Source organism: Glycine soja, chromosome 15 (genome assembly GCF_004193775.1).
Source record: "Glycine soja cultivar W05 chromosome 15, ASM419377v2, whole genome shotgun sequence".
In the NCBI taxonomy this organism is placed as follows: Eukaryota; Viridiplantae; Streptophyta; class Magnoliopsida; order Fabales; family Fabaceae; genus Glycine; species Glycine soja.
The window spans coordinates 1,095,688-1,121,550 of NC_041016.1; the positions used below are offsets into that span (position 1 = coordinate 1,095,688).

Genomic DNA, 25,863 nt, shown 5'->3' on the forward strand with positions numbered 1-25,863 from the left:
TTAATGATGAGAATATTGTTAAATTATTAAATAATATTGATTATGAATGTTACTATGTGTAATTATTATTAGTTTTTTTTTATGGAAATAATTCGTGATAGGTTAAATTGTTCATTTAATGATTATTAAGAAGTTTAGTCTCATTTGGTATGTAATAAACATTTTAATAATGTATGTTTACTTAGATTGAAAGAAAAGTTTTCTCACATTTCTACAATTCTTTATTCAAGCTGGTTTATTGTGGATGGCAAAAAGAAGTGTACAATGATCTTTTCTATTTTTGTTCAGTCTACTCTAGATCTTTTATGCACCCAAAAGGGGAAAAAAATAAAAACGTTCATCCATCAAACATGGTGATATGAAGGATATCATCTTAAAGTGACAGCTTTAAAATTGCAATTAAAAATTACGCTTTTGCTGTTCTAGGTAAAATTTAATTAAGATTTCCATAGAAATAAATTACAATTTAACACTACTGTTGGATAACCGGTAACACAAAAAAGACATTCCTTCAAGTTTTACACTTGAAAAAACATAAGCTTAAATATAATTTAAGTTTTATTATTTTATTCAATCTTCAATTTTCATTCATCCAATTTAAAATTAAAACATTTGGTTTTCTATTTTTAAAAAATCATAATTTTAGTTTAATCTTTAATTTTGTCAAGGTTTTATTTTTTTATTTCAATCCAATTGAATCTTAAATTTAATATATTCATTTAAGATATCATAAAAAAATAATTAATTAAAAATTAATATAAACAAAATTGTAATTCTTTTAAAATAGGAAAATCAAATATCACTATTTTAAAATAAAAAGATGAAATTATAAATTTTGACAAAATATGATGACCAAGATTGTATTTAACAAAGAAAAAAAAATGGAAAAGAAATAAACATCTGATGAGTTTTTACCTTTTAATTGGCGGCAGTCAGGCAATAGTATATAGAAGAAAAAAGATTAAATTAATTTTTTATCTTTTAATTTATATTTTAGATTCTAATTTAATCTTTTAATTTTTCTGAAGTTAAATTGATTCAATTTAAAAATGATTCAATTTAATTTTACTATATTAAAAAATTATAGTTTGTATAAAACTGTCCGTGTGTGATTTAAAATTGTCACAAAGCACATATTTAAATGAAATAATCAAATTAAATCAATTTTAAAAATTAACGAATCAAATTGAATAAAAAAAACTTAAGAATCAAATTAAACCTAAATAATAAATTAAAAAACAAAATCATAATTTAACCAAGAAGAAAATCATCTCGAAACATCAAATCTCAGAAGTCAGTTTTCTAACTAAAATCGACTAGAGGAGAAATGGAGAATACTAGTAATTTATACTAAATATCATACGTCACCATCATGAAAAAAAGTCACAATTTCGTAGTTAATATATATCGACTGAAATTGACGAAGCGAATTTTCGAGATTTTAATATATCCAATAAATACTTATATGAAGCGAATTGTTGACGACGTTATATGAAGCGAATTTTCGAATTTATTGGGGTTTCATCATCATACACTACAGTTTTTAAAATAATTCTTATCACCACTTAATAGTACATGACATACAATCATTCTAATGTAATAATATATCTATCCTACATAAATTACAATATTTTTTTTTGTTATTTTTTCTTCACATAACTTGAAGGAGAAAGAGTAAATTAAATACATTTACAAGGACTAAAATTATATATTTCCTTAACTTCGATTTAATCAACCAAGATATAGAGGACAACAAAATAAAAACCATCCTTTTAATGGAATACCAAACCTGCCTTGGGTAACAGTACTAAATTAACTTCCCTTCAGAGATGACACGAAGTCTGAATCTCAATAGAAGAAACAATAAATTCTAAAGCAAAAACCACTCAATCAGAAACACTAATTTGAATTTGGAAAAATAAGAGTATTACACTATTTGACGTCTCGTAATAAATTTACCACAAGTACATACCAGATGAACAAGAAAACCATTTATTTACACGAGAAATTTTCATCTCCACGAGCAATCAGTTGCTGAAAAACAATCGTCGTTCTTTTTTTCCCACATTCATAGTTGTAGAAAAACCTGCCTATGTTTCTCACGAGCTTCACGAAAGCAAAACGCAAGAAAAATCTGGCAAAGAAGCCAACAACTGTCATAATTTCCCTCAGCAACGATTACAAGGACATCAACTTCAAATTTATTTATACTTACCGCACAATTACATAAGCAACTACCACCTGTCAAGCTGCAAGTAACTTCTTTAAATGGAGAACAGCATGAACAGGCGTTATATAACTGCAAGGTAAAAATTTGAATACGGAGAGAAAAAAGAGGTGTATCAGTGTACAAATCCCAAGGGGAATCCCAACCAATCCCAAAACATGAGGGAACTGGGAAATATAACTTCAAAAAATATTCCCAACAAAAATATAAGTTCTGTAATCACCTAAAAATTCTTGAAACATATCGCTGCCCAAAGTACTCCAGAGCCTAAGCTGGAAGACAAAGGACCAAGAGGAAGAAGGCCTGCAATACAAAAAATTATGAAAACTAAGAAAATTATAACACTAATAAGAATAATAATGCATTAATTAATAGAGGAAAATAACAAACCTTATCTTTTTATTCAAACAAGTTGCATTCTATAACACTTCATTGCCCAAAATTCATCTCTGAGTATCTGCATGAAACATAACCAACATTCATTGAGTTCATGTTGATCTAACTAAAAAATATGCCAGCAGTATTACCCCTAAAATCCAAAGAAAAATGACCCCCCTTCCCCCCACCCCACAAAAAAAGGCAAAACCATGATCAAGCATTCCAAAAAGGAAAATTCATTTAAGATGACCAACATGAAAATGTTTCCGCAAATCAACTTGCCTGCGGGGCTTATTTTGCCGCTGTCCAAACTCATCATTTACAGGCTCTGCAGACAGATCAATTCCAAAAAATATATTAACATCCAATGGCAATGGGTAAACAACACAAATGGAAAAAGAATATCAATGTCTTACCTGATTTCTGTGGTGGCTTCCATTCATTATTAGCTTTATTCACATTATTTTCCTTGCTACAAAGATTCAATCATGAAAACAGAAATCACAAAACCAGAAAAAAGCTACATCAACATCAAATCTAGCACGGAGGAAACAAAAGCATGACAAAAGCCATTTCATTATGAATCCCCCTCTTCCAACCCCACAAGTTCACACAAAATTGAAATAAAATATAAAGGTCACCATTCATGCCAAGCCATGCAATTTTAAGAAGTAAAACTGAGTTCATAACAAAGCTATAAAAGTACCAACCTTGAAGTAGATGTTGCAGATGTTTGTCCTGATTGTCGGGCATGATAACCATCAACAGTGAGATAGGGTGGACAATACGTAGCCCCTAAAGCACCTGCTGCCCCGGTCAAAACTGGTAGCCTAAACCAAAAAGGAACTACTTAAATAGTGTTCCAAAAAGGAGCTAAAAAGGAACACAAATGTTTTACTTACAAAAAAGTATATGAAGACACTTGTAAGGATATTTCAACCATTAGAGTAGTTAAATATCATATTGATTATAAAATTCTTAGCCAAAATTGCAAGTGTGCACCATACACAAATGCACACACTCAGGGAGATTTCAACTATGTCAACATCTGGTAAAATTCAGTCATTAATATCCTTACCAGGTCATTTCAGAGTTTCCCAAACCAAGTTGAGGCTGAGCAACATATCCAGGGAACGCCATGCCAACAGCAGGAACTCCTATGCCACCGGGATGCTGCCCACCAAATTGCATAACTGTGTCCCACAAGGGCCAAATCAAAATCAGCAAAATTGATTAAAGAACAAAAAAAAATCTGCATCTGTTCTGAAAGAATCACAGATACAAAACACAACCAAAACAGTAACTACTTGACTTTTCATACTAGTAATGCTGCTATTCTACTTCGTGTGCATGAGAACATTGCATTCCAACAACAGAAATGCAAAGTTACAATAAATCTATTGGATCCCAATTTTCCACTAAGTTGGCACTGGTGATACTTGTTATCAAGAAAACAGCTGATTAAAAACTGACCTGGCAAGAAGGTTGGGAAGTTCTGATCTCCATGACTACCACTGATATTTCCAGCAGTCCCCATAGCTCCACCATAAACAAAAGAGCCCCTTCCACTACTACCCTGGGGAGCTCCCCTTCCCTTCCCAACCAATGCACCCTTCAATTTACTGGTATCTGAAGCTGCATCAATTTCTCCAGAATCCAATGAACTAATCGTGTTGGATGTTTTGGGGGGAGATGAAGCTTGAGACCCACTACCAGGTCGATTACCAACCTGTGGAGCAGGGGTTTGCAAAGAAGGTGAAGTTTGCCCTGGAGCAGTTCTCTGAATAGCCTGGAGTTGTGTTGGATCAATTTTACTTACTTGATTATGGGAGGTAACAGGCTGATAATTCATCTGTACTGGCACTGCTCCACCCCTCCCGTGACCTCTTGGATGAGCAGATTGAGAAGCATTAACTCCAGAAGATCCAGGTGGTGGAATATGCATATTGTTAAAAGCCTTTCCAGCAGATGGTGCGCCAGGCCCATCAATATACAGCTTCTCCATGCTAACATGATCAACGACATTCTTTCCCCGAAGAAGTGCACTGTTCTGTTGAACCAAAAAACCATCATTCACAACACCAGAGCGAACATTCCTGCCTGTACCACACGTTTGAACATCCCCTTTTGGTGCCACACTTAAATCTTTGTTGGAAGAACTCGAAGGGTAAAAGGGGGGAGATGCATAATTCAAACTTGATGCAAACACTTGTTTCTTAGCAGGCACAGGATCAGGCTCTGAATTAGAGACAGGAGCAAAAGTTTTTCCCGAACTAGCATGTGATGTTTTCTCTGGCTGCTTCCCAGATCTTAGAAAATAACAAAACAAAATTATGATCAGAAAGCCTTAACATGTATAGGTTGCGCGAAATCCTACAAAATACAAAGTACTCACTGTTTATTTTGCACCTGGGATGCTGAATCATTGTTCTTACTAGTAGGCTCGTACCTCCGGGGTCCTCTCCCTCGTACAATACTCTTTGGTGCTTGAGTTTGATTGCCTCTGTTATCATACCCTTTCCGGTTACCTCTAACATATCCTCCACTGCGATCAACACCTCGAGTTTTACCACCACGGCCTCGAAAATTACCCTTAGAAGGTCTCCTTCCCTAAATTTTATACAGAATGCATTAGCAATGTTTCTTTCACTTCAAAAAAACCACAAAAAAAAAGTTTTACTACTACATATTTACAAACTCATCACCTCTTTATAGTGCCTTTCCTGCAAAGTAATTTCCTCAAACTTATCATGTCCCCACTTCCTATCATCCTTGGACTCCCACAGTCTCCTTCCACCACGCATTCGCCTAAAAATCACAAAAGAACAAAAAAGAAAACAAAACCTTAAATTCAACCACGTGACACTACACACACATACTATGCAGAGGTTTGAGTGAAAATTTAGATACCTGTGACGTGCACCGGCATTGTCCCTGAACCTATCATCGTGCATATAGAATGCTCCAGCAGTGGGCACCGCAAATGGTTCATTCTCCTTCTTCTCTTCTTCATCTCCATTCCCTGATTCCTCCAAAAGGGCTTTCACATCAGCATCATCAGAATCTTTCACCACTGTGCCATTAGCACCTCCTTCATATTCATGTTCACTCCTCTCTTCTTCTTCTAAATCTTCTTCTTCTACCTCTTCTTCCTCCTCCTCCACCGCTTCCTCTTCTTCTTCCAAGTCTTCTTCGTCATCATAATCTGCCACGCCGCCCTCGCCGTCGGAGTCAACAGAATGAGTTATCCGGCGATCGGAAGTGGCGTCTCTTCTGTCAGCGTCGGCGTCAGTTTCTTCATCATCACTGGCCTCGCGCCTTCTCCGCATTGCGAGCGATCTCGTGGCCTCTTCGGGATCACTCTCGTACTCAACCCCTTCAGTTGCCGTAGCCATTCCTAAACCCCCTCAAAAACCTAAACCCGAAAAATCTGAATCAATCGCAAACACCGAAACGCACGAAAACCTTGTGGAGCGTCGAATAACGAAGAGAAAAGTGAATGAGCGCAGTCAATTGGAAACCCCAAACCCTAAGGGAGAGCGTGAGAGAGAGAATGAAGGGTTAATTATTGGTTGGGGTGGTGAGAGTGGAAGGCAAGGGTTGCGCCTTGCGAAAACGAAACCCTAGATTAGATAATTTGGGAGATTTGATTTGTGTCGTTGGCAATTGAAACCGAGAACGAAGAAAAAAGAAGGGTATTTCAGGAATTTCAATGTCGGTTCCGGATTTGGGAGTAACGAGCAAGTGATTGGTTTCTCTAATGAATTATGGCACCTGAGATATTACTGCTCACAGATCGCGATCCTGTACAAAAAATTGCACACTGCAAATCTAACCATTAAAATTAATCAAATCTAATTTTTAATATTAATTTATTTTGTAATAAATAAATTAAATGGATGAGATTGATCCAGTCCCACTTGTATCTGCATTGGGATTAAAATCCATCATGGATAATATATTATCTCTCTTTCTTTATTTAGATATGTAATTTCATATATTATCTTAATTGTTCTAATTAATATTTTAATTATATGACACCAAATAAGATTATTCTCTTCATAATAATTATAGATTAAATTTAATGTATTTTAAAAGAAATGATCAATAGTTAAAATATCTTTATATCACAATTTAAATTATTTAATATAAATCTAAAACATAACTTATATATATAATTATTATAATTTGCAGCTAAAATATAATTTAGATACATATTCCTTCTTCACTTTCCCCTAGATATTTCTAATATATATTTTTTTATCTTTAAAGTTTAATATGAACTCATAATTTTACATTGTTAACCGATATAAATTTTTCATTATTTATGACTTTCAATGTAATTATTGTAAAAATTTACAAATATATCACACATGATAGTTTGTAATCGAATAATACTATAAAATTATTTTCCAATGTTAGTTAGGCATCACAAGTGTACCTTCTCCTACGAAGATCAACTCGGACTTGTTCCAACGGAGAAAAACTAAGTTGATCGAGATTATATTCGAATTTTCTCTGATTGAGGAAGTCGGGTTCAAGGATAGGATCGTGTATGCTGGTCAGAACCCCGTCCCACTCCTATTATGATATAATAAATATTTTAAATTACCATTATAACCTTACAGTTTTAATGAATGCTTGTTTATGCATGAAATTATTGTTTTCATTATAATTGTGTATAATTTTTACTTAATTTCATGTTGAGCTAAAAAAAAAACAAGAGCAAGCAATTTTTACTTAATTTTGTTGCTAAACAATTGAAATTTCAATCTTGATATAAGATGTCATGATCACTATTTTTTAAGCTATCCCAAAAAATGAGATCAAACAATTTTTACTTAGAATTTCAATTTAGCATGTTGTAATAGATTCAATCCAATTACAAAAAAAATTTGTCTTGTTTTTTTTTTCATATTTTATGAATAAGAAAATAAGATAAGATCGAGGGTGGGGGCAGACAAAGAAACTCTCTCAAGTCAAAGTCAAGATGAGTTTAATTTTTTAACCTTAACAAGAATCAAACTAAGAGATAGAAACTGCTTCATGAGTTGGGCTAGGGGATGGGGAGACTACCCCACCCCCATCCCATCCTATTATCATGCTTACTTTTAGTGCATAGACTATTTGTTGATATCATTATAGTCATACTTTAATATTTTTAATTATTATATTTTTTAACTTATCATCTTTTATCTTTATCTCTAAATTTAATTTGGTATTTAAAAAAGAGGTTATTAATATTAATAATAGTTAAAAATATTTTTATATAATAATTTAAGTTATTTAATATGTATATAAAATATAACTTATATATCAAAAGGTTATTTATTTATTTATTATAAATTTGAGTTATAATATAATTTAAATATTTAAGGATATTTAATTATTATAAAATTTAATCTTATAAAAAAAACTACCACATAAAATAAACACACTGAAACTAGTTATTTTAGAAATTAGTTTTAGAAAAGATAAAATTAATTAGTAAGCTTCCTTAATTATTTGACAATTTTTAATTAGGCCATTGAACTATTTTTTTATTTGGATTTTGAACTTATATTTGTTTTAATTGAGCCATTTTGTCTATTATTTTATTTTAGTCCGGATAATATTTTGCTTATTTTAAATTAATCCCTTTAAAAAATATTTGAGGGAAATTAAAAGTAAATAATCTACCAAATATAAGAACAAAAATAAAAAGTCAAATATTTTAAGTATTAAAACAAATTAACAAATTTTCAAAATATATATAAAAAATAGCACTACAATAAAAAGACCCTACCGACAAATAAAAAAAAATTACAAAATTTTTATAAAATAATTTTATAAAGATCAAGATCAACCCAAAACATATTTAAACCTACATGATTACTTTGCCTTTTCAAATTTATTTAATAAATAAATAATTATTTTATTTTTAAAACAAATATTAAATGATTTAAACAGGTTAGCACAACTTTATACAAGCCCATTATATTTATTCGCTTTCATTTATCTTTCTCTATATTCTAGTTTTTCCGTTCCAATAAAATAGTTAGAAATAGTTTTTTTTTTCTCTTTTTTCTTATTTTTTTTTTAATACTCCTACATCTCTACGCAAGCAACATTTCTCTACGTTTCAGTCATGTAAAAAGAAAATAGGAAAAAAATAGATATCTTTTCTTTCTGATACACAAGTAGATTGTTTTCATAAAGAAGGAACACAATAACCTACTGGTGATTGTTTGATTAGCTTGCTTTACTTTCCTTTCTTACATCCCATTTTCTCATCCCGTATTACAGTAGAAGCCCCCAAAGTAAATTAAACAAAAAACGTTAATTATATGCAACTGATTTAATAAATTTTATCAAATATATATTAGATAAATTCCCAATAAATATCTTGCCGCAAAACAGAATGTGTAGTGCTATATCAAACTTAGCCAATGGATATTGATGAGTGGAAACCCACCCAAAAAAAATGCAAGGTTTAAAGTGACACTAACTTGGTGATTGAGTTGAGCTCTGTTTTGTGTTGCCGTTGACTGCAACGGTTATAAGTGGAATATCTTTGAAAAGTTCACAGCTAATATATATATAAAGTAGTTTTAGTTAAAAAGTGATCTTGTCACGGTAACATCACAATAGCAAAGTTCAATGTCATTTTGAAATTAGACAAAATTCCAGGCTCAAGAAATAACAGCCCTATTGAACGTTTCAGGGTTCAAGCGTTAAAACTGTGCAGTCTAAATCCAAAATTAAGTTCCATTATCAGTTGGAGACTTCACTCAAATTCAAGTACACTAATTTAAGTATAATAGACTATGCCACACAAGGGCAAACGAACTCGGAATAGCAAATTATCTTTGTGAAGGAACATCTAACGAGACAGACATTGTGAGACATGAGTAAGGAGTGTCTCTCAATCATCAGAAGCCTTTGGAGAATTTTCAGGGGTCTTGAGAACTGTGGATGTCTCACCTTTGTGTTCCATGACAGTGGCTTTAAACTCCTCCACTATGGAGCCGTCCTTGAACTTCAAGGCAAATGTTGAAAGACCACCTTTCCCTTCGCTGGCACTATTGATGCAGGCAAAAGTAACACCCTTCTTGTCCATATTTGTGAGCTTCATATCAGGGTAGAGACGTGCATTCAAAATCAATCTAAAATTTCCCTTAGACCTCATTAGAAGTCTGGCTTTTTTGGTTTCACTGGAAACATTAACCTTCAGTTCTCCCTTTCCACGTTCCTTCCAACTTCCATCAGCAAACTCAAACAACACTGAGTCTGCATTAAAAACCACTTCCTCATTTTCTTCCCCGGTTTCAACAACAACCTCCTGCATTGCCAAACCACTTCCCTCATTCTTAGAAACAGCAGAGGCCCCAGATGCCCCCAAAAGAGAACTTCCATTGTTAGATAAACCAAGACCAAAGGGCTTATCACTTTTCAGTCCAAAAATAGAACCAGACCCTTCATTTGAAATGGAACCGAAGGAAAATGAGGAATTAGAAAATCCAGTACCAGCAAGACCGGTAAAGGCATTTTGGCTACTTGAGAGCAGTTGAAATGACTTCAAATGGCCACCTTCAGCACTTGGCTCTGCACTTTCAGCTTTGCTGTCCTTCTTATCCACATTGTTAGTGTTCTCGTTCTTATCATCGTTTTCAGAATCCTTGCCATCCCCAGTTTTCTCTTTATCTAACTTGCTGGCACTTTCGTTGTGTGTAGCATCCTTCTTATCCTCATTTCCACTTTCAGTGACATCCTTATTTTGTTCCTTATCTACCTTCGATTCATCATCAGTACTTTCCTTTTCTGCAGTATGCTCCTTGTCTGCATTGCTTTCTTCAGCAGCATCCTTACTTTCAGTAAGTTTATCCTCTGCCTCATTAGTTTTGCTCTCAGGCTGCTTAGCTTCCCCATCTCCTGCTTTCTCAGAATCCTTAGCTGTATCATTACTTTTTGATTCATCTGCAACGGTGTTTTCCCCAGCTGATTTTACCTCAGTAGTAGTCTCAGCAGGATTAGCACTGGATTCAGTGGGAGCAACCAGGCGTATTCCAGCAAAAGGATTTGCAGAAGGAGCAGAATTAGTTGGTTGGCGACGAACTTTGACTATCCTTCTGGTGCCCATAACCTCTTGGCTGGCCCTCTTGAAAGTGCCAGTCTCAAGCTCAGGGGCATCTTCCTCATCATCAATGGGAGTATCTCGAGTGAGCTCCCTTCCAGCAGCCCTTTTCTTTGAAGGTGGAAGGGCATTCTCAGCATCCCCCATTGAAGAAATAAATCTGTACTTCTAGTTTACCAAGTTGGAGCACAACAGTAGCTGCAATCAGGAAATTACAATTCTCATTCTTTTCTCCATGACATAACATGTATTTTAAAATCACACAACACACAATATAGGATTGTTTGGTTGGAGAGAAGAGAAAAGAATGGAAGAGAAAAGAAAATAAATATTTGAGTTTAAGTAGAGAGATAAAGGTGTGGGACCCACACAAAAATTTGAAAATTTCTTCTCCTTTCTTTCCCATTTGATCTCAACCAAACCATGGCCACAAGTTATAAAGCCTCAAAACAAGCTACATGCTATAGCAAAAATACCAACCAAAAAAACACATGCAGATTAAAAATCCCACCCCATCCATATAAATTTAACAAGGTAACCATATATATATATTTTTTTTCCTGAGAAAACTACAGAAGGCTTAGTAAACAGCAGCACCTAAATTATCCATGCTAATTGCACCTTATAAATATATAATAATTTGGTCCCATAGAGCAGCACAAACTAAAGGGGGAGAATAAACATCTCGAGAAAGCATCTGAGGCATAACATTACACAAGAACCAGCAAGTAGTGACTACCAGCCAAAGCAATCACTCCAGCGACAAAATGTAAAATATAAAAGAATTGCAACAATTATTCCAACGCAGTAAATTGCTAATGCATTATTTGGTTTGGACAAGTTTGTATTCGGTCTGAGACAAATAACTAAAACACCGATTAAAAACAACAATACTTCAAAAATCATATTTTCAGACGCTGCCCAGCTCTAAATTTTTAATCTTCAATAATCTAAAAACCCTAAATATAAATAATCTTGTCATTTTATGTAGAAAGACACAAAATAAATAAATAAAAGCGAGAGAAGATAACATGAAGATTAAAGGAAAAGAAAAACCATTGGAATCTCAAAACCAATCAGAGGGATCTGGAAAACAGGAAACTGTTCCCAAAAACCAGGGTAGCAAAAGTAATACGAATTATTTCTGAGTGTGGAAGCATAAAAACCTAGGGAAAATAGTAAAAAAATAGCGAAAGGAACAAATCAAATGTTAAAAATGAAGGAATATAGAAGCAAAGAGTACTTACAGGCAAACAATGAACAATAATTCGTACGATTCTGTCGGAATCCTTCGATTTCACGAATTGGTGTGATATTCTGTTACATCGGCGAGAAAAAGGAATGTATAGATTAAAAATGAGGAGAAAAGATGTTAAGAAGAGATAAAGAGTTAAGAGTGCAAACCCTAAAACGATGGAGAGTGCGGAGAGAGGAAGAGATAGCAGCAGCAATAGCAATATACTCACTCACATAGCTGGCACCAGTATCTCACTCTCTCTCTCTCTCACTCTTAAGAGGGAAGGGGAAAATAAAGTTCAGAATATAGACACGTGGCTTTTTTATAATATTATCTCATTATTATCTTTATCTGTGTCTGAATAATACAGTAATTTCCTCATAATAATAATAATTAATAATGTTATTTTATTTAAGGATAAAAGTTTCCCTTTAAAATAAATTAATTTAAGAATTTTATTAACGAAATTTTTTTTTTTGGATACTTGGAAAGATTAAGATGGAAGAAAGAAAGACAGGAAATATGAAGCAGTAGACGAATCTGCTAAGTGCTATTAGAAATAGTTTGAGAACATTTGTTAAAATTTGGCTGCTAAGACATTATTTAAAAAACAAGAGAGGTGAATTGAAATATTATTGATATTTTTTTTTACAAAAGGTAGTGCATTACTTATGCAGTATATGGTAAAACTAAATTTAATTAATTAAAATAGAAATTATGTTAAATTGTCTATTTTTTAAATTTAATGGAGAATATATTTTTTTTTATAAAAACTTAATGGAAGTTAAGATAAAAACATATTTTATAATAACTGAGGAAAAACATTTTTCTAATAAGAATAGTTTATGCATAAATAAATATAAAATATTAAGATAAAACGTAATAGTATTAAAATACTAGTATTATAAAAATTACAATTTTTCATGAATGCCTTATCACGATTTTTAAATGACTATTTTAAATAAAATTCAAATAATTTTTACTTTTGTCGTAAACAATTTTTATTAACATTTTTTTATCTTAAATATATTAAGTATTCGGGTTAAATAAAGTAAGATATATTTGATCAGTAAACAAGTTTTTATTTCACGTATTTAATTATCAATGATATAGTTAAAATATTTTTTCTAATATAAAGTTACACTTACAATTGATTTTTAATTCGACAAGTATTATTTTCTTTTACAAGCCATTTAATGTTTATATTTTTGACAATTATATTTTTGGTTCCCCTAATTGTTTCTAATTTCAATTTTGGCCTTTTTAAAATTATTTACGCATTTAATCCAATTATGTTCAATCCCGTAAATATGATTTTTAAGTCCAGATTTACATGTCACGTCCTAATAATTATAACAATTAATGTTTAAATTTAGACTTGGAGACCATCTACCAGATTGAATATAAAAGATTAAATGCATAGGTAATTTTAAAGGAAAACCAAAATCGAAATTAAAGATAACCTTGAGAACCAAAAATATAATTTTACCTATATTTTTCTATAATCTCTCATGACTATTTCTTGTGGTTCAAATGCCTTTTTGGTTTTTATATGAAATATAAGAAAAAAAAACCTTTTCAAACGATTTCTTTCATTAAAAAAATGTGATTATGAACAAAATTTGTCTAATCGGTGAGGATTTGACTCACATCTAAAAAAAATATGGATTCAAATCAATAAAAATTACCATTTGTTGTGTTTACCAAAAGACTAATCTTTTAAAATAGTGACTGTGACAGTTAAATTTTAATAACCTGACAATATAAGACTAAATGATAGTTAAAAGGAATCATAATGAATCAAAGTCAAATCCAATTTTAAATACGAATTATGTAGGGGGGTTTAATTAAAAAACGTAGCATTAAGTTCTTTATTTTTCAACTTCGCTTTAGTCTTCAAAAGTAAAATTTCCGCGAAGCAGAAAACAAAAAAGAAGACGTAATATTTCCTCCAATTAATTTAATTTCTGAAAAAACAAAACAATGAATGCGTTTATTTTGGGGGGAGGGGGGGGGGTCTGCTATTCTTCGTAGAGACATATATTTTACGCTTACTTTATATAGTTTAGCTTAAAATTAATCCCTTTTAATTGCCGACTCCATGGTCAAATGGCCCAATCAAGCCTTGTCTCCAACCCTATTTTATTTAATCAGAGGATGAACTATGAACTATCAAATTACGATCCTTTGTAAGAAACCAAACTTATCCTACTATGTTCTACGTCATTCAAATGCACAAGTCCACGGAAAACTTCACATTTTCAGAAGGAAAAATGCAAAGACGTGACCTAAATACCGGTTGCAAACAGCAAGTTGAAGAACTTGGTGAGAGCATCTTGTCAGTTAACAACACACGACAGAAGCAACCTTGGGAAGAATCATTATTTTCTCTATTAACCATCCATGTTTACAATCCAGGAAAATATAAAAATTAAAATAATGGTCAAGAAAAAATATTTTTTTAAAAAACTTATCTAAAGTTTAAACGGGCAACCCGTCTCTAGTTCCGCTTTTCTACATTCACAATGGCACGAGTATATTGAGGTAAAAGCCTCAAAAGAATGTGCTATATATAAACTCTAGTAAATTGTAACTGACCCTAAGGAATATTGTTCATACAACGAGCAAAATGACAAAATTCAGGGCACTACAAATCCACAACACCAGGAAACAAACAACCAGTCCAAAAAATCTCTTCATGTAACCTTGAGAAGACCTGCATTTCAAATTAAAGAACATTAAACTGACAATAATGAAGTAGAAAACCATCATCAGGTTTATGTTACGCATAATCATCCAAAAAACATGCAATGCAGATACCTGCGGATGCACATAAACACGAGCATGTCTTCTTTTTGCAACACTACTCGTCTATGTGAGCATCCAAATTGAATGAAGGAATGCTTTTTCAAACCAAAAATAGTCTATCCGGGTGGTAATAAGATCATAATAATAACCAAAAACTGTTAATCGATTGATAAACCTGGTAGAGCAAATATTTTTATTAGTAAATTGACCAAACCTGACACCTGATTTTCACATTTTTGCAAATGCAAGGCCAGATGTCATAGCCAATGCAATACGAAAGTTTAATCCTAACCTCATAAAATATCCCAGAAGCTGGAATAGACTGTCTTGATGGAACCTAGTGATGTGGTGCAAGCACTGCCAACAAAGATGAATATTCAAGTTAGGACTAAGAACCAATCGGAACAAATTTAAAAAGGAAAGAGCTTTATTGAGGTGACTTTTACAGACTCCCAAACCCAATAGTTGTATATAATCATGGGAAAATAGTCACAAGATTTAGTCAATGTTTCATTATTGACACAATGGACGTTATTTTATTATTTCCTCCCTGATACCCAAATATACAGCGTAATTGCAGAGTAGTATCCAATACATTAAAAATTGAGAGGAATTAGAATTGTTAGGACTCAGGTGGTAGTAGTTATAGTAAAAACAGCTAGTTGTCAAATGGTAGTTAGAAATGGCACTTCAGAAACAATTAATCACCAGAGACAAAATTTCGATTTTCACACCACCCCAACCAATTGCTTTTAGGCTGACGGGGCTCCTTCATTATTCGTACCCCACTCTTCGTCAGCCTCGTTACCATTAACGAGTACTGCACCATCTGTAGAATCTGCATCCACTACAACTGCCTCCTCTTGGCTTCCTTCCTCTCCATTCTGTTCCTCCTGATCCTCTGTGTAGTGCTCTTCTCCACTTTGTTCTGTCAACTACAATAAAAGAACAACAAAATAAATCAACAGTCTAACACCACAACTAACAATGCACTGAGGCTATTCTTTATATAGGCATAAAACAAAATATAATATCATGTAGTTTATGAGAATTTCTTGCAACCAGTTGAATGATCATGTTAGCTTTAAATTTAGAACACCTCATGAGTAGAGTCCCCATTCTCCAGATGCTCCTCTCCTTCCTCAATCTGCATGTTTCTAAAGGCTTCAACAAGGGTAATTTGTGATTTGTCAGCATGGTTGACGTACTGCTCCGCAGGAGGGTACACATTCCTATAATAAAAGAACACAGTTAAAGATGTTTTGCACACAAAAAAACACTAATCTACTAACTATATACATTTCAATATATATGCAATAAAATATGCATTCTCTGCACTGACCTTGTTTCCACAGCTTTAGATTCGACAGCTAGTGCAACCTGCCAATCTTCAAACAAATTTGGATATTCTTCAGGATCAGCCAATGATTCAGCAGCTTTTGGATTAACCTGCAATAAAATATATGTACTCTCTTTAATCCATGAGCCACTCGTCAACATGATAAGACTACTCAAACAAGGCAAATGAATGAGAACTGATGCTCCTACCCGCAATATTGGATTATGATCAGAAGATCTTAGCTCTTGAAAATAATTGATTTTATGATAAAATATTGAAACCAAATATAATTGAATGGGTGTCAAGTCGTATATTTTCAACAGCAGAAGGTGCAGTTTTTGTTAGGACTGTAGAGAATTCAGATTCGCATAATATAATATCATGCACAAAGGTAAAAAACAGGAAGTTCAAACATAAGTAAATACCATCTACCTGAATCAGAAATTACCTTATTGAGGTCTTTTCTCCAAATTGCCACTATCTCTGAGACCTTACTTGGGAGATAAGATCGAGCCATTAAAGCTGCCTCCGGAATTCGATTGCTGCAAAAGGCATACTTCAACTATAAATGTAACTGCATTCTAATCAATCCTTCCCTATCAGTAATGTCATAAAGGGAAGAGCACAACTTTAGAAGATTACCTTTCTACCAACAGTTGAAGGCAGTCTTCTAATTTACCCAACATAAATAAGCAAAGGAATGCAACATTGTTTTTCCCTTGCTCCTTAGCAAGGATTGCAAGTTTTGATATTCCTTCAGCATCTCCTAAAGAAGAATATAGCAGTAACAAGCCACTCAAATCCATTGCATACTTCAAACATTCCTCAGCCATTTCTAACTGCAACAATGGAAAATATGGTGAGCTACAATGGATCAAGAGAAATTTCCAACAAGAATCAACATTTAAGTTCCCTCATTCCAGAATCATTACTTACTCTGACAAGAAAAAGAAGTAAAACATTTAACATCCTAATTATACACTAGAATTGTCATCTACAACTCAAAGCACCTGACTATAACTTCTAACATGCAACGAAGCAAATCTTAATTTGGCCATAACTAAAATCTCTATAGTCTCTTGCATATCAAAAGCTTCAATAAGGTCTATATACATAATGTGCACATGGTCAAAATCAGTAGCACATCATCACGGCAATCTTCAACGCACTTGGCTATGGATATTTAGGAGTGCAATCAAGCTTTAAGTATAGGCTAAATAAATCACATAGAAAACACCTTTCCAGTAGACATAGTTAATTCTCCCAACTGCTTCCATTTAGGCTCGCTCTGTAATTCTATTGCAATACTCTGCAAAGAAAAAGGAGGTATATTATTTGTGATATAAAATGACAAATCAAACTGATGAAAAGAAATGAAGAATATTGGATACCCAAGTTAACAATTTTCACAAATTAAACAATATCTCCTTGTAGATATATTGCATGAACATACCTTTGCAACATCTAGTTTTCCAAGCTGTATTGATAGATCAAATCTGTACTCAGGGTCAGTAGCTACTTCAAGAGCATCTTCTATCATCCCTCGTGATTCAAGGAAATGAGCCACACTACCATAAAATCAAGAATTTTGATTAGGATTCAGGTAATATATTACCACTATTACCAAACTTCAAATCCGATGACTGAACTCTGAAATTTGAATAAACAAATATGGCCTATAGAACAAAATTTTAAATCAAAGTATCAGGCAAATGAAAATGTAGTAGTTATTTGTACAACATTATGCATTAATAGTTTAATACCATAAAAGTATATGACAAGCAAAGACAGATGTAACAATTAATCATACAAAATTATAAGCGTCAAAAGATTACCACACTTGTCTTGGACAAAACAAAAAGAAGTGGAGAGGGAATGTAATATGCTAATACATGATATACATGATTTTATAAAACATAATTCTATTACCAAAAGCATTTTTAATTTCTACACATATCAAGCATATTTCAACATATTGAAAGAAAATTAATCATTATCTTGCAACGTAACACAAGGTAACTAACTTCTACCTGTTATGATGCTCTTTGGGGATTGATGGCAGAATATCATTGGCCCTTTCCAAATCACCACGCATCACAAGTGTCTTGTACTCAATCAAGCTTAAAAGCAGTGTGTATCCCATAACACTGAGAAAAACAATTGATAAACAGAAAAATAGTCAAGATTATTGCAATTTAAAACTTTGAATAATCCAAGCAGAAGTTTCACTTACTTAAACTCTTTGTCAATCAAATAAACACGACTTTGGTTTGCAAGATATCCCAACAAGTACATAGGGCGGTCCAAATGAAACATCGTAGTTACCTAAATTCATAATCATTATGTATCAAGATGTCTCATGATCCTCGTAGTTCAATTAAAAAGAATGCACAATTCTTTTTTTAAACTAGAAATCTAGAAGGGAAAAGAGTTAATACCTCACCACCAACACAGTAATTAAGTCTCCAAGAGGTATTGTTGTAGATAAAGCAATCCCCAACCCAGATGCCTGTCCTGACACGTTCATTCATTTCATGTAAGAGCTCAAAAGCATCTTCAACACCTTCATCATCTACAGGTCTTCCACTATCTAAATGTGATACAACAACATCACGCTGCAATAATGGAAGTCAATATGTTTCAAGGGCACTACCAGTAAAGATCTACAAAATATACATTCAGCAGAAATTGTGTGTGTGTTGGGGGGAGGGGGTGGGATGTTCTTCAAAGCAAGCCAACAACTATAAGGAAAAGATGAAGTTCACGAAAATCCTCACATTGTACTTCAGAATGTAGAATGATGTATCACTAGCAATTGTTACTAGATCACCACTGTCAGCCCAGTAGAGGTTCTGACACAAGATAAATAACAAAATTAAATTAAACAACGAATAAGAAGGAAAAGAGCAGATAACTAGATGTCACCTAATCAAAGTACTTACTTTCACATTGACATCAATGCGATAGATCAACCTGCATTCAGCCCAGTCATAAAAGCAGATGAAATCGTTGGAGCACATCGCCAGTAAAGTGCCACCGAATATTCTTTCAGCTGAAAATGTTGGTCGGACACTCCTCTTTTCCTGAAATACCCATTGTTTAAATTCCAACTAAACTAAGTATTCCCTAGAGCAAATTTATTTCAATTCGAAGACAGCTATAACAATGATAGGATTAAATTTTTGTGAACCTTCCAGAGTGATAACCAAGGCAGTCAATAAACGATAATGAAAGTAAAGAAGTCTTTGTACAGGCTTTGAAGCAAATTTGTCAATCTCTAGTTCAGACATAAATGATTTTCATAAGGAAAATTAATAGCTTGCATAGTTTTATACACACTCCTTGTCAAAAACAGAATTATAAGAACCCACAAATATAACAATAATTTTATTGAATACCCGGAATATGATCACTGTTACTGATATGAGTCCAGGATCTAATCCATACATCTATGGAAAACAGAACAGAAATAGAAAGAATAGACAGAGATACTGCAATACATAGGGAGGCTGCTTCATCCTTGCCCAAAGGCTTCAATTTCCTTACTCCACGACTGAATGAATCCACTATGATCCTCTTCTAACTTTTATCGTTGCATCTTCTTCTAACTTTCATCCTTGCTCCCCCACATTCCCTTCCCACACCCCTTGCCACATAAGCAAGGTCATTACAGCCTAGTTCCTCTTTCTGATCCTTCCCCCTCATTATTATCCTTTTTTCCCCTCTCATAACTTCTGCAACTGTGGGATGCCTAACAGTCTAACACGGTACAAGAATGGCAGCATCTTGTTAAACTTTTCCTTTTAAGAAATAGCAAGAACTTGTTGGTTCATTACACACAGAACAAGATTGCACGAGATTAGAGAGGAAACAAAGTTTTTAAAAAAGTACAAACCTGGAAATTTTTGCTGAAAATTTTAATCTTTGATGTACTTTCTCTGACAGCATATTCTCCCTCAGAAGACCAAACAAATTCCAGTGCTGAACCAAATGACCTATTTCTCCATGCCAATGCAGTGTATATAATGTACTCACCATCTCCACATACAACAACAAACCTCCCATTTGGATTGTGCTTTAAATTCTGCACAATAAATGAAATCAACAATCAGCCACCACCCATAAAACAAATATTGCTGATAATTGAACCCGCAATAAGGACTATTATTTTAAAACTCACTTCTCTGAATATAGATTAGAAATTAGTCAAACTACAAACAAATAATTCCAAACTACCAACTGATTTGTCATATTATATGGATATCTAAGTTCAACAGAACAAGATCCCTGCAGTTACAGCATGTTTGGGTTATGGGTATGCATTGGGAGCCTTTCAACTCCCACTTGTGCCTTCCAGACACAATTTTCACTAAAAATGACATGTTCATTATTTTTTATCAAATGTTATTTTGTTTCTAAAAGCATGTTCAACTAAAAGTGAAAAAATGCAGCATTTGCATTGAGTTGAGAAATTTGATTTCCATAATATCTCAAACTTACTTTTAAAATAAAACTTCCTAAAACATAAATTACATCACTTCAAACTCACTTTTAACTAAATCAATTTTATAAAATCAAGTATGTAAGCGCTCAACCAAACACACTTAAATTTTGCATTTCAAAGTCTAGCATGGCTAGATGACCAATTTAATCCTTATATATAATCACAAGTTTTTGAATACGAAGAAAATAAAAACTTGAGCATGTTTCAAGAAAAAAACAGAAAAATGCTGCATAATGAAGTCAATATGAATGTACCAGAATGTCTGATACTCTGATTTGCTAAATAATATACATATGCCACTTTCTAACTTTGTCAAGTTTTGCATGATGAGAGCAAAAATAATTAAAAATAAATAAGCTATGAAAAAGAATGCAACAAAATATTAAGAAGTATATTAACTCACTTGGGGGTAGAGATCACAGGTGCCCAACTCCTTAACAGCTAAAGGTAACCTTTCTCCGTCAGCAACCTAAGAAGCATAGTACTTACACATCTCACTAAAAATAAAGAGAACTTAACACTTCTTGCTCGCAAATTATACAGCCAAAAAAATGAATAATAGAGCCCATACCTCTACATCTGCTCCTACACTTTTTATATTGACAGTCTGAATTTCATTATGCTTAGACCAAATAATTTTCCCACTGTTGTCCATGCTAGCCACAGGTACTTCTCGACCAAGTTTGACCATAATTGTTCCTTCATCATAGCCAATCACAACCCTGTTTGAATGCACCCGAAAATTTTGATTATGAGAAAAGAGTTAAAGATAAGAAAATTTCATAATTCAGGCACAATTAGACACAGTTTCCCACTCAGATTATTCAACGGCCTAAGAAATTACTTACAAAATTTCTATCCAGAAAAAACTTACCGACGAGAACTCTTCAAGTATCCAATAGCCCAGACTCTTTCAAGACCATAGTTTAATGTGTTCTCAAGCCTGCAAATACATTGAAATGGAGAATTAGTATATATCTTCCAAAATATACTTCCAACTACATTTAGTATCAGCTTAAAAACTGTAAACGGAAATAAAATAGAAAGGAAGAAATAAATAAAGCCCGTCAATTTCAATATTATTAGCGCTATCTTGATTTTAAATCAAAATCTATACATTACAGTCACCAAAATAAATCTCTCCAATCTTTTATGTACCAATGCAAACAGCAAATAAATAAGGTAAAGAAGTGACACGTCAACCACAAAATCATAAATTCATAATGTTCAAAAAACAAAAAGGCAGACCCATATAAGCCTTATTCTCTAAGGTAAAAGGTCAACCACTAGCAAATATTCCAATTTCCAATACGAGTGATGATGATGGGAGAAGAAAAGGTAGAGGCATATGCCAAATAGAATAAGCGTAATGTTAAACCTCATAACTCAGTAATCTGTGCACTTCACATTACCTATAAGTTGTGGAGTGCCATATGCGTACTGTGCCATCCTCAGAACCAGTAATGATTATAGGAAGTTCAGGATGAAAGCATACAGCAGATACATTGTGTGTGTGACCTTCTAGGGTCTGGACACAACTTTTGGTCTGATAATCCCATACCTGATTCGTAAGTTTCATCCATGTTATTCCTTTTCATACATGTGTGTGTGTGCGTGTGCGCGACAAGCAGATAGATTAAGCAACAAATGAAAACAAAACCTTAGCAGTGTGATCATCAGAACCAGTGATTAGATATGGTTTGTCACCACCTGTAAAATAATCAACACAATTCACTCCTTTCTGATGAGCATCCAAAGTAAAATTAGGGTCAGGAGAGCCAAGATTCCAAATCTGAAAAGAGATGATAACAGTTGCATCAATGCATTATATCATAGGATCATAGTTTTTCTTTTTACTTTTTTTTTTTTTTAAAAAAGAAACATCCAGGAACAAGAACATAATTACACCTTTATTGTCCGATCAAGAGATGCACTTGCAAAGGTGTTTGTGTCTTTGGGATTAAATGTTACTTGCATGACATAATGAGAATGACCTTCAAATATCTGGGTACAGATCCAGCCTTTTTCCCAATCCCAAAGCTTTATGAGCATATCATCAGATGATGAAAGCACATAAGGAAGGGTAGGATGAACTGCCACACACCTAATGTAATCAGTATGTGCTTCAAATACTTTGACTTTATCCATTGTGTTGTAATTATATACACGGATAAACATATCATCTGCTCCAGCAACAACCCACTGTTTGCGTGCAATAAACTTGGCCGATCTAACTGCAAAATCATGTTGTATACTTGTATAAGAGCTCCAGTGATCTTCTAAGTAAGAAATCATGAAATATACAAAGAAAAGTGTGTCTTCAAGCAAATGCATCAAGAGGTAGATATACAAACAAATGGACCAAAAAAGGTTCACGTCTTCAAGTACCTGGTAACTCGGTAACCTCAAAAGATTTTGCCATGGTCTGAAATAGAATAAATGAAGTTAGTGTTAATTACACAAGCAAATCTCCATCGAAATTAACAAAGACCCATTTAAAGAAGAAGTTTTGTGAAGAATTTAAATATAGAAACAGGAGTGTTGGAAGCTATCATCCCTTAATAACAATCTATAAGATAAATCGAATGTGTCGCAAGATATGAAATTATAAACGAATAGTATAAGACCATGATGCCATGATAGAAAAAACAAGAATACTAATCCTAACATAATACACCAGAAACTGCAAAATCCATCTTCCATAATTTAAAGTGTCGAAACAAAGACAAATGCCAAATGGTGATCATAATATCTACAGTTATTCCGATTTTATCAAACTATGAAAATGTGCCAAAATCTCACAGCTCAACTGGAAAAAGTATAAAGACATCCAAAATATTCACAAGCACATAATTTAGTCTAAATTTTTTTCCAAAACATAGACTCCAAGAATTGTTAAATAAGATTAGTTACTAGTTTTACTTTGGAAATTTTGAAAGGGTGTGATTCAGATTAATGAAACATGCAGTTTACTCATCAAATTATTTACCCGAGTGTCACACAACTCCCAGTTTGTATCCACTTAGAAGCAGAAAATACTATAATATTTTCTAGTTATGTATCAAGATAAAAGATCACTAAAAGAGCTTTGCTAATTCCATTCAATATTTTCTTCACGTAATGAGTCATTGCATTATACAGTATGCTCAATCAATCATATAATGAGCCATTAAACCGTGGATAAAATAGGTCCCTCCACTTGTGAATCAGCAGGTCATTTTACATATAGGCACCATGTAAAAGGTTGGTTGTCTAGAGATCAATCAACAAACACCCGTGTCTGACTTAAGAGCCAATATATATTACATTTCTCAATTAGGAATAAAAAAACTCATTTATAACAATATACAGCATCTCAGTTACAAAGAATGTCACACCTGAGACTGGTAGTTCCAGATACAGACAGTTCCAGAGTATAAACTAGCCAGAATCCTGAATTAACAAGGTTGCATGAAGCAATTAATTAAATGATGCCAACAGTAAACTCGTATAACAAACATCACTATTAGTGACTAAATCCTCACAAACTACAGATATTCCCAATTATGATGTTAGCTTCACATCAGGAATCGAATTCAGAAAGAAAACAACAGCAGCAGAGGAGGCATTACCATGGCTCTGTTGGATGTAGATCCACACATTTCACTCTCTCTGATCTTTGCGCAAGCTTGCGCTGATAAAAAAAAATAACACGTTAAATTAAGTATCCAGAAAGCTAAACATTCACACAAGGCTTAGTTTCCGACAAATCTAATCTCGCAGGCAAGGAAATCAACAATTTGTCCGCAATCAGAAACAAATGAACATTGAATCAGAACACAAAACAATTAGTACCTTGATTTCGAGTCTGAGAGGCTGCAAATGCAAGTAACAAGAGAGAAAAACAAACAAACAAACAAAAAAAACACGAGTCAGTGCACGGTTCCACAGTAGATCACATTGAAATTGAAATAGGAAGAGCTGGATAAGCGAATTGCGAGGCTCGCATTTCAAGTAAGAGGCAGCAAAGCATTCGAAACTGAAAGAGCGAACGAAAGAAAGAGAAAACATGAAATCGAAGCGAATTCGGTCCAGATCTAAGGTTGTTAAGAATGCAGAAGCGTTTGCGGAAGAGCAGATCAAAGAGGAAGCTCACCATTTTTGCAGATTGGAGAGTGTACTAGCCTCTACCGGGATCAATCGTCGGAGATCAGATTTCGAATTCGACGAGCCCAAGAGATCGAGCTCAGTGAGAGAGAGAGAGAGAAATGTGTTTTTTTGTTTTTGTAAGAGAGCTCGGTGTAAATACCATGAGGATGAACGAACGAGAGCGGTGCTATGCAGTTAAGTGAGATTACGAAAATGCCACTGGATCGGATACTACCCTGCGTGTTGTCACACCGTATGATCCATGATGGTGAGGAAACGCACGGAGTGGTGGCAGTGACATGCTTGCCACGTGGCTCTTCGGATCCCCATTTTCCAAAACTATCAATATAAATTATTAATAGGTTTCCGTATCGTTTCTAAATTTATATATTTTAGTTTCTATAATTTATAAATGGATGTTTTAGTGTTAAGTGAAGTTTTAGTTATTAAAATTTATATTTTAATTCTCGTTTTTGTCTTTAAAATTTTTTAAATTTATTAGTTAAAAAAAATTAACAAGACCTTTTGAGAATTAACATTAAAATATAATTAAAAAATTTAATCATTAACTATAGAAATTAAAAGAGATGAATTTAAAAAATATAAAGATTAAATAGGTAATTAAACCATATTAATATAGAGATTTATTTTTTTAAAATGCATTTCATCTCTTCATTATTTTTGTCTTTTTTTATTAAAAAAATTGTTGAAAACTAATATTTAAGATTAATTTGAAAGAGTACTTATTATTTCTCATGAATTTCTATTTGTTTAATTTTATAGCTGACCTTTTATTTCTAAAATATTAGTCTGTAATAGTTTTCAGGTAAAAATATTAACTTTTAAAATAATTATTTTTAAAATTATACTTGAAATTAATAATTTCTAATGAATTCGCAGCATAACTTTTTTAAAAAAAACTATCTTAATAATTTCTCAATGAATTCGCAGCATAATTTTACAGACTAATATTTCTTAATCATTGCATTTAGCATAGGTAGCAATACTTCTAACTAAAGGTGACAAAAAAAAATACTACTATATGAATATCATGACAATATAAATTAAGTTTTTCAAATTATTTTACATATTATATTTATATTTGTATAATAAAAATTAATTATTAACA

General features: G+C 33.0%; 3 protein-coding genes across 8 annotated transcripts; all 3 read right to left on the minus strand.

Moving 5' to 3' along the window:
- Window positions 1-1,743: 1,743 nt before the first annotated feature.
- LOC114387840 (protein MLN51 homolog) lies at window positions 1,744-6,329 on the minus strand. Of its 3 annotated transcripts, XM_028348052.1 has the most exons (13): window positions 5,516-6,329; window positions 5,311-5,413; window positions 5,001-5,215; window positions 4,425-4,914; window positions 4,079-4,334; window positions 3,684-3,798; window positions 3,316-3,435; window positions 3,022-3,077; window positions 2,860-2,933; window positions 2,618-2,684; window positions 2,451-2,530; window positions 2,216-2,299; window positions 1,744-2,134 (listed from the first exon to the last, which is right to left on the minus strand). In XM_028348052.1, exons 1-10 carry the CDS (start codon window positions 5,998-6,000, stop codon window positions 2,631-2,633), a joined length of 1,968 nt encoding a protein of 655 aa, XP_028203853.1. In that variant the 5' UTR covers window positions 6,001-6,329; the 3' UTR covers window positions 1,744-2,134; window positions 2,216-2,299; window positions 2,451-2,530; window positions 2,618-2,630. The 3 variants fall into 3 exon arrangements, with proteins under 3 accessions (XP_028203853.1, XP_028203851.1, XP_028203852.1); XM_028348050.1 differs by having other exon boundaries at window positions 4,079-4,914; XM_028348051.1 differs by having other exon boundaries at window positions 2,888-2,933; window positions 4,079-4,914; window positions 5,516-6,327.
- A 2,897-nt stretch (window positions 6,330-9,226) lies between these two features.
- On the minus strand, window positions 9,227-12,245 carry LOC114387868 (nuclear pore complex protein NUP50A-like). Its single transcript, XM_028348094.1, has 3 exons — window positions 12,123-12,245; window positions 11,966-12,035; window positions 9,227-10,916 (listed from the first exon to the last, which is right to left on the minus strand). The coding sequence occupies exon 3, from the start codon at window positions 10,863-10,865 to the stop codon at window positions 9,510-9,512; it is 1,356 nt and encodes a 451-aa protein (XP_028203895.1). The 5' UTR covers window positions 10,866-10,916; window positions 11,966-12,035; window positions 12,123-12,245; the 3' UTR covers window positions 9,227-9,509.
- A 2,069-nt stretch (window positions 12,246-14,314) lies between these two features.
- LOC114386499 (coatomer subunit beta'-2-like) lies at window positions 14,315-24,889 on the minus strand. Of its 4 annotated transcripts, none has more exons than XR_003661097.1 (27): window positions 24,742-24,889; window positions 24,441-24,461; window positions 24,218-24,279; window positions 23,984-24,038; window positions 22,995-23,031; window positions 22,515-22,840; window positions 22,267-22,398; window positions 22,019-22,167; window positions 21,481-21,549; window positions 21,178-21,328; window positions 21,010-21,075; window positions 19,998-20,186; window positions 19,045-19,185; window positions 18,880-18,954; window positions 18,541-18,717; window positions 18,336-18,427; window positions 18,133-18,249; window positions 17,556-17,670; window positions 17,340-17,411; window positions 16,745-16,941; window positions 16,551-16,644; window positions 16,106-16,212; window positions 15,863-15,995; window positions 15,548-15,698; window positions 15,056-15,120; window positions 14,776-14,938; window positions 14,315-14,671 (listed from the first exon to the last, which is right to left on the minus strand). XR_003661097.1 is itself a non-coding variant. In XM_028346515.1 (26 exons), exons 1-25 carry the CDS (start codon window positions 24,742-24,744, stop codon window positions 15,101-15,103), a joined length of 2,751 nt encoding a protein of 916 aa, XP_028202316.1. In that variant the 5' UTR covers window positions 24,745-24,889; the 3' UTR covers window positions 14,315-14,671; window positions 15,056-15,100. The 4 variants fall into 4 exon arrangements, 1 of the variants encoding a protein (XP_028202316.1); XR_003661095.1 differs by having other exon boundaries at window positions 15,472-15,698; XR_003661096.1 differs by lacking the exon at window positions 14,776-14,938 and having other exon boundaries at window positions 15,472-15,698.
- Between the last annotated feature and the right edge of the window lie 974 nt (window positions 24,890-25,863).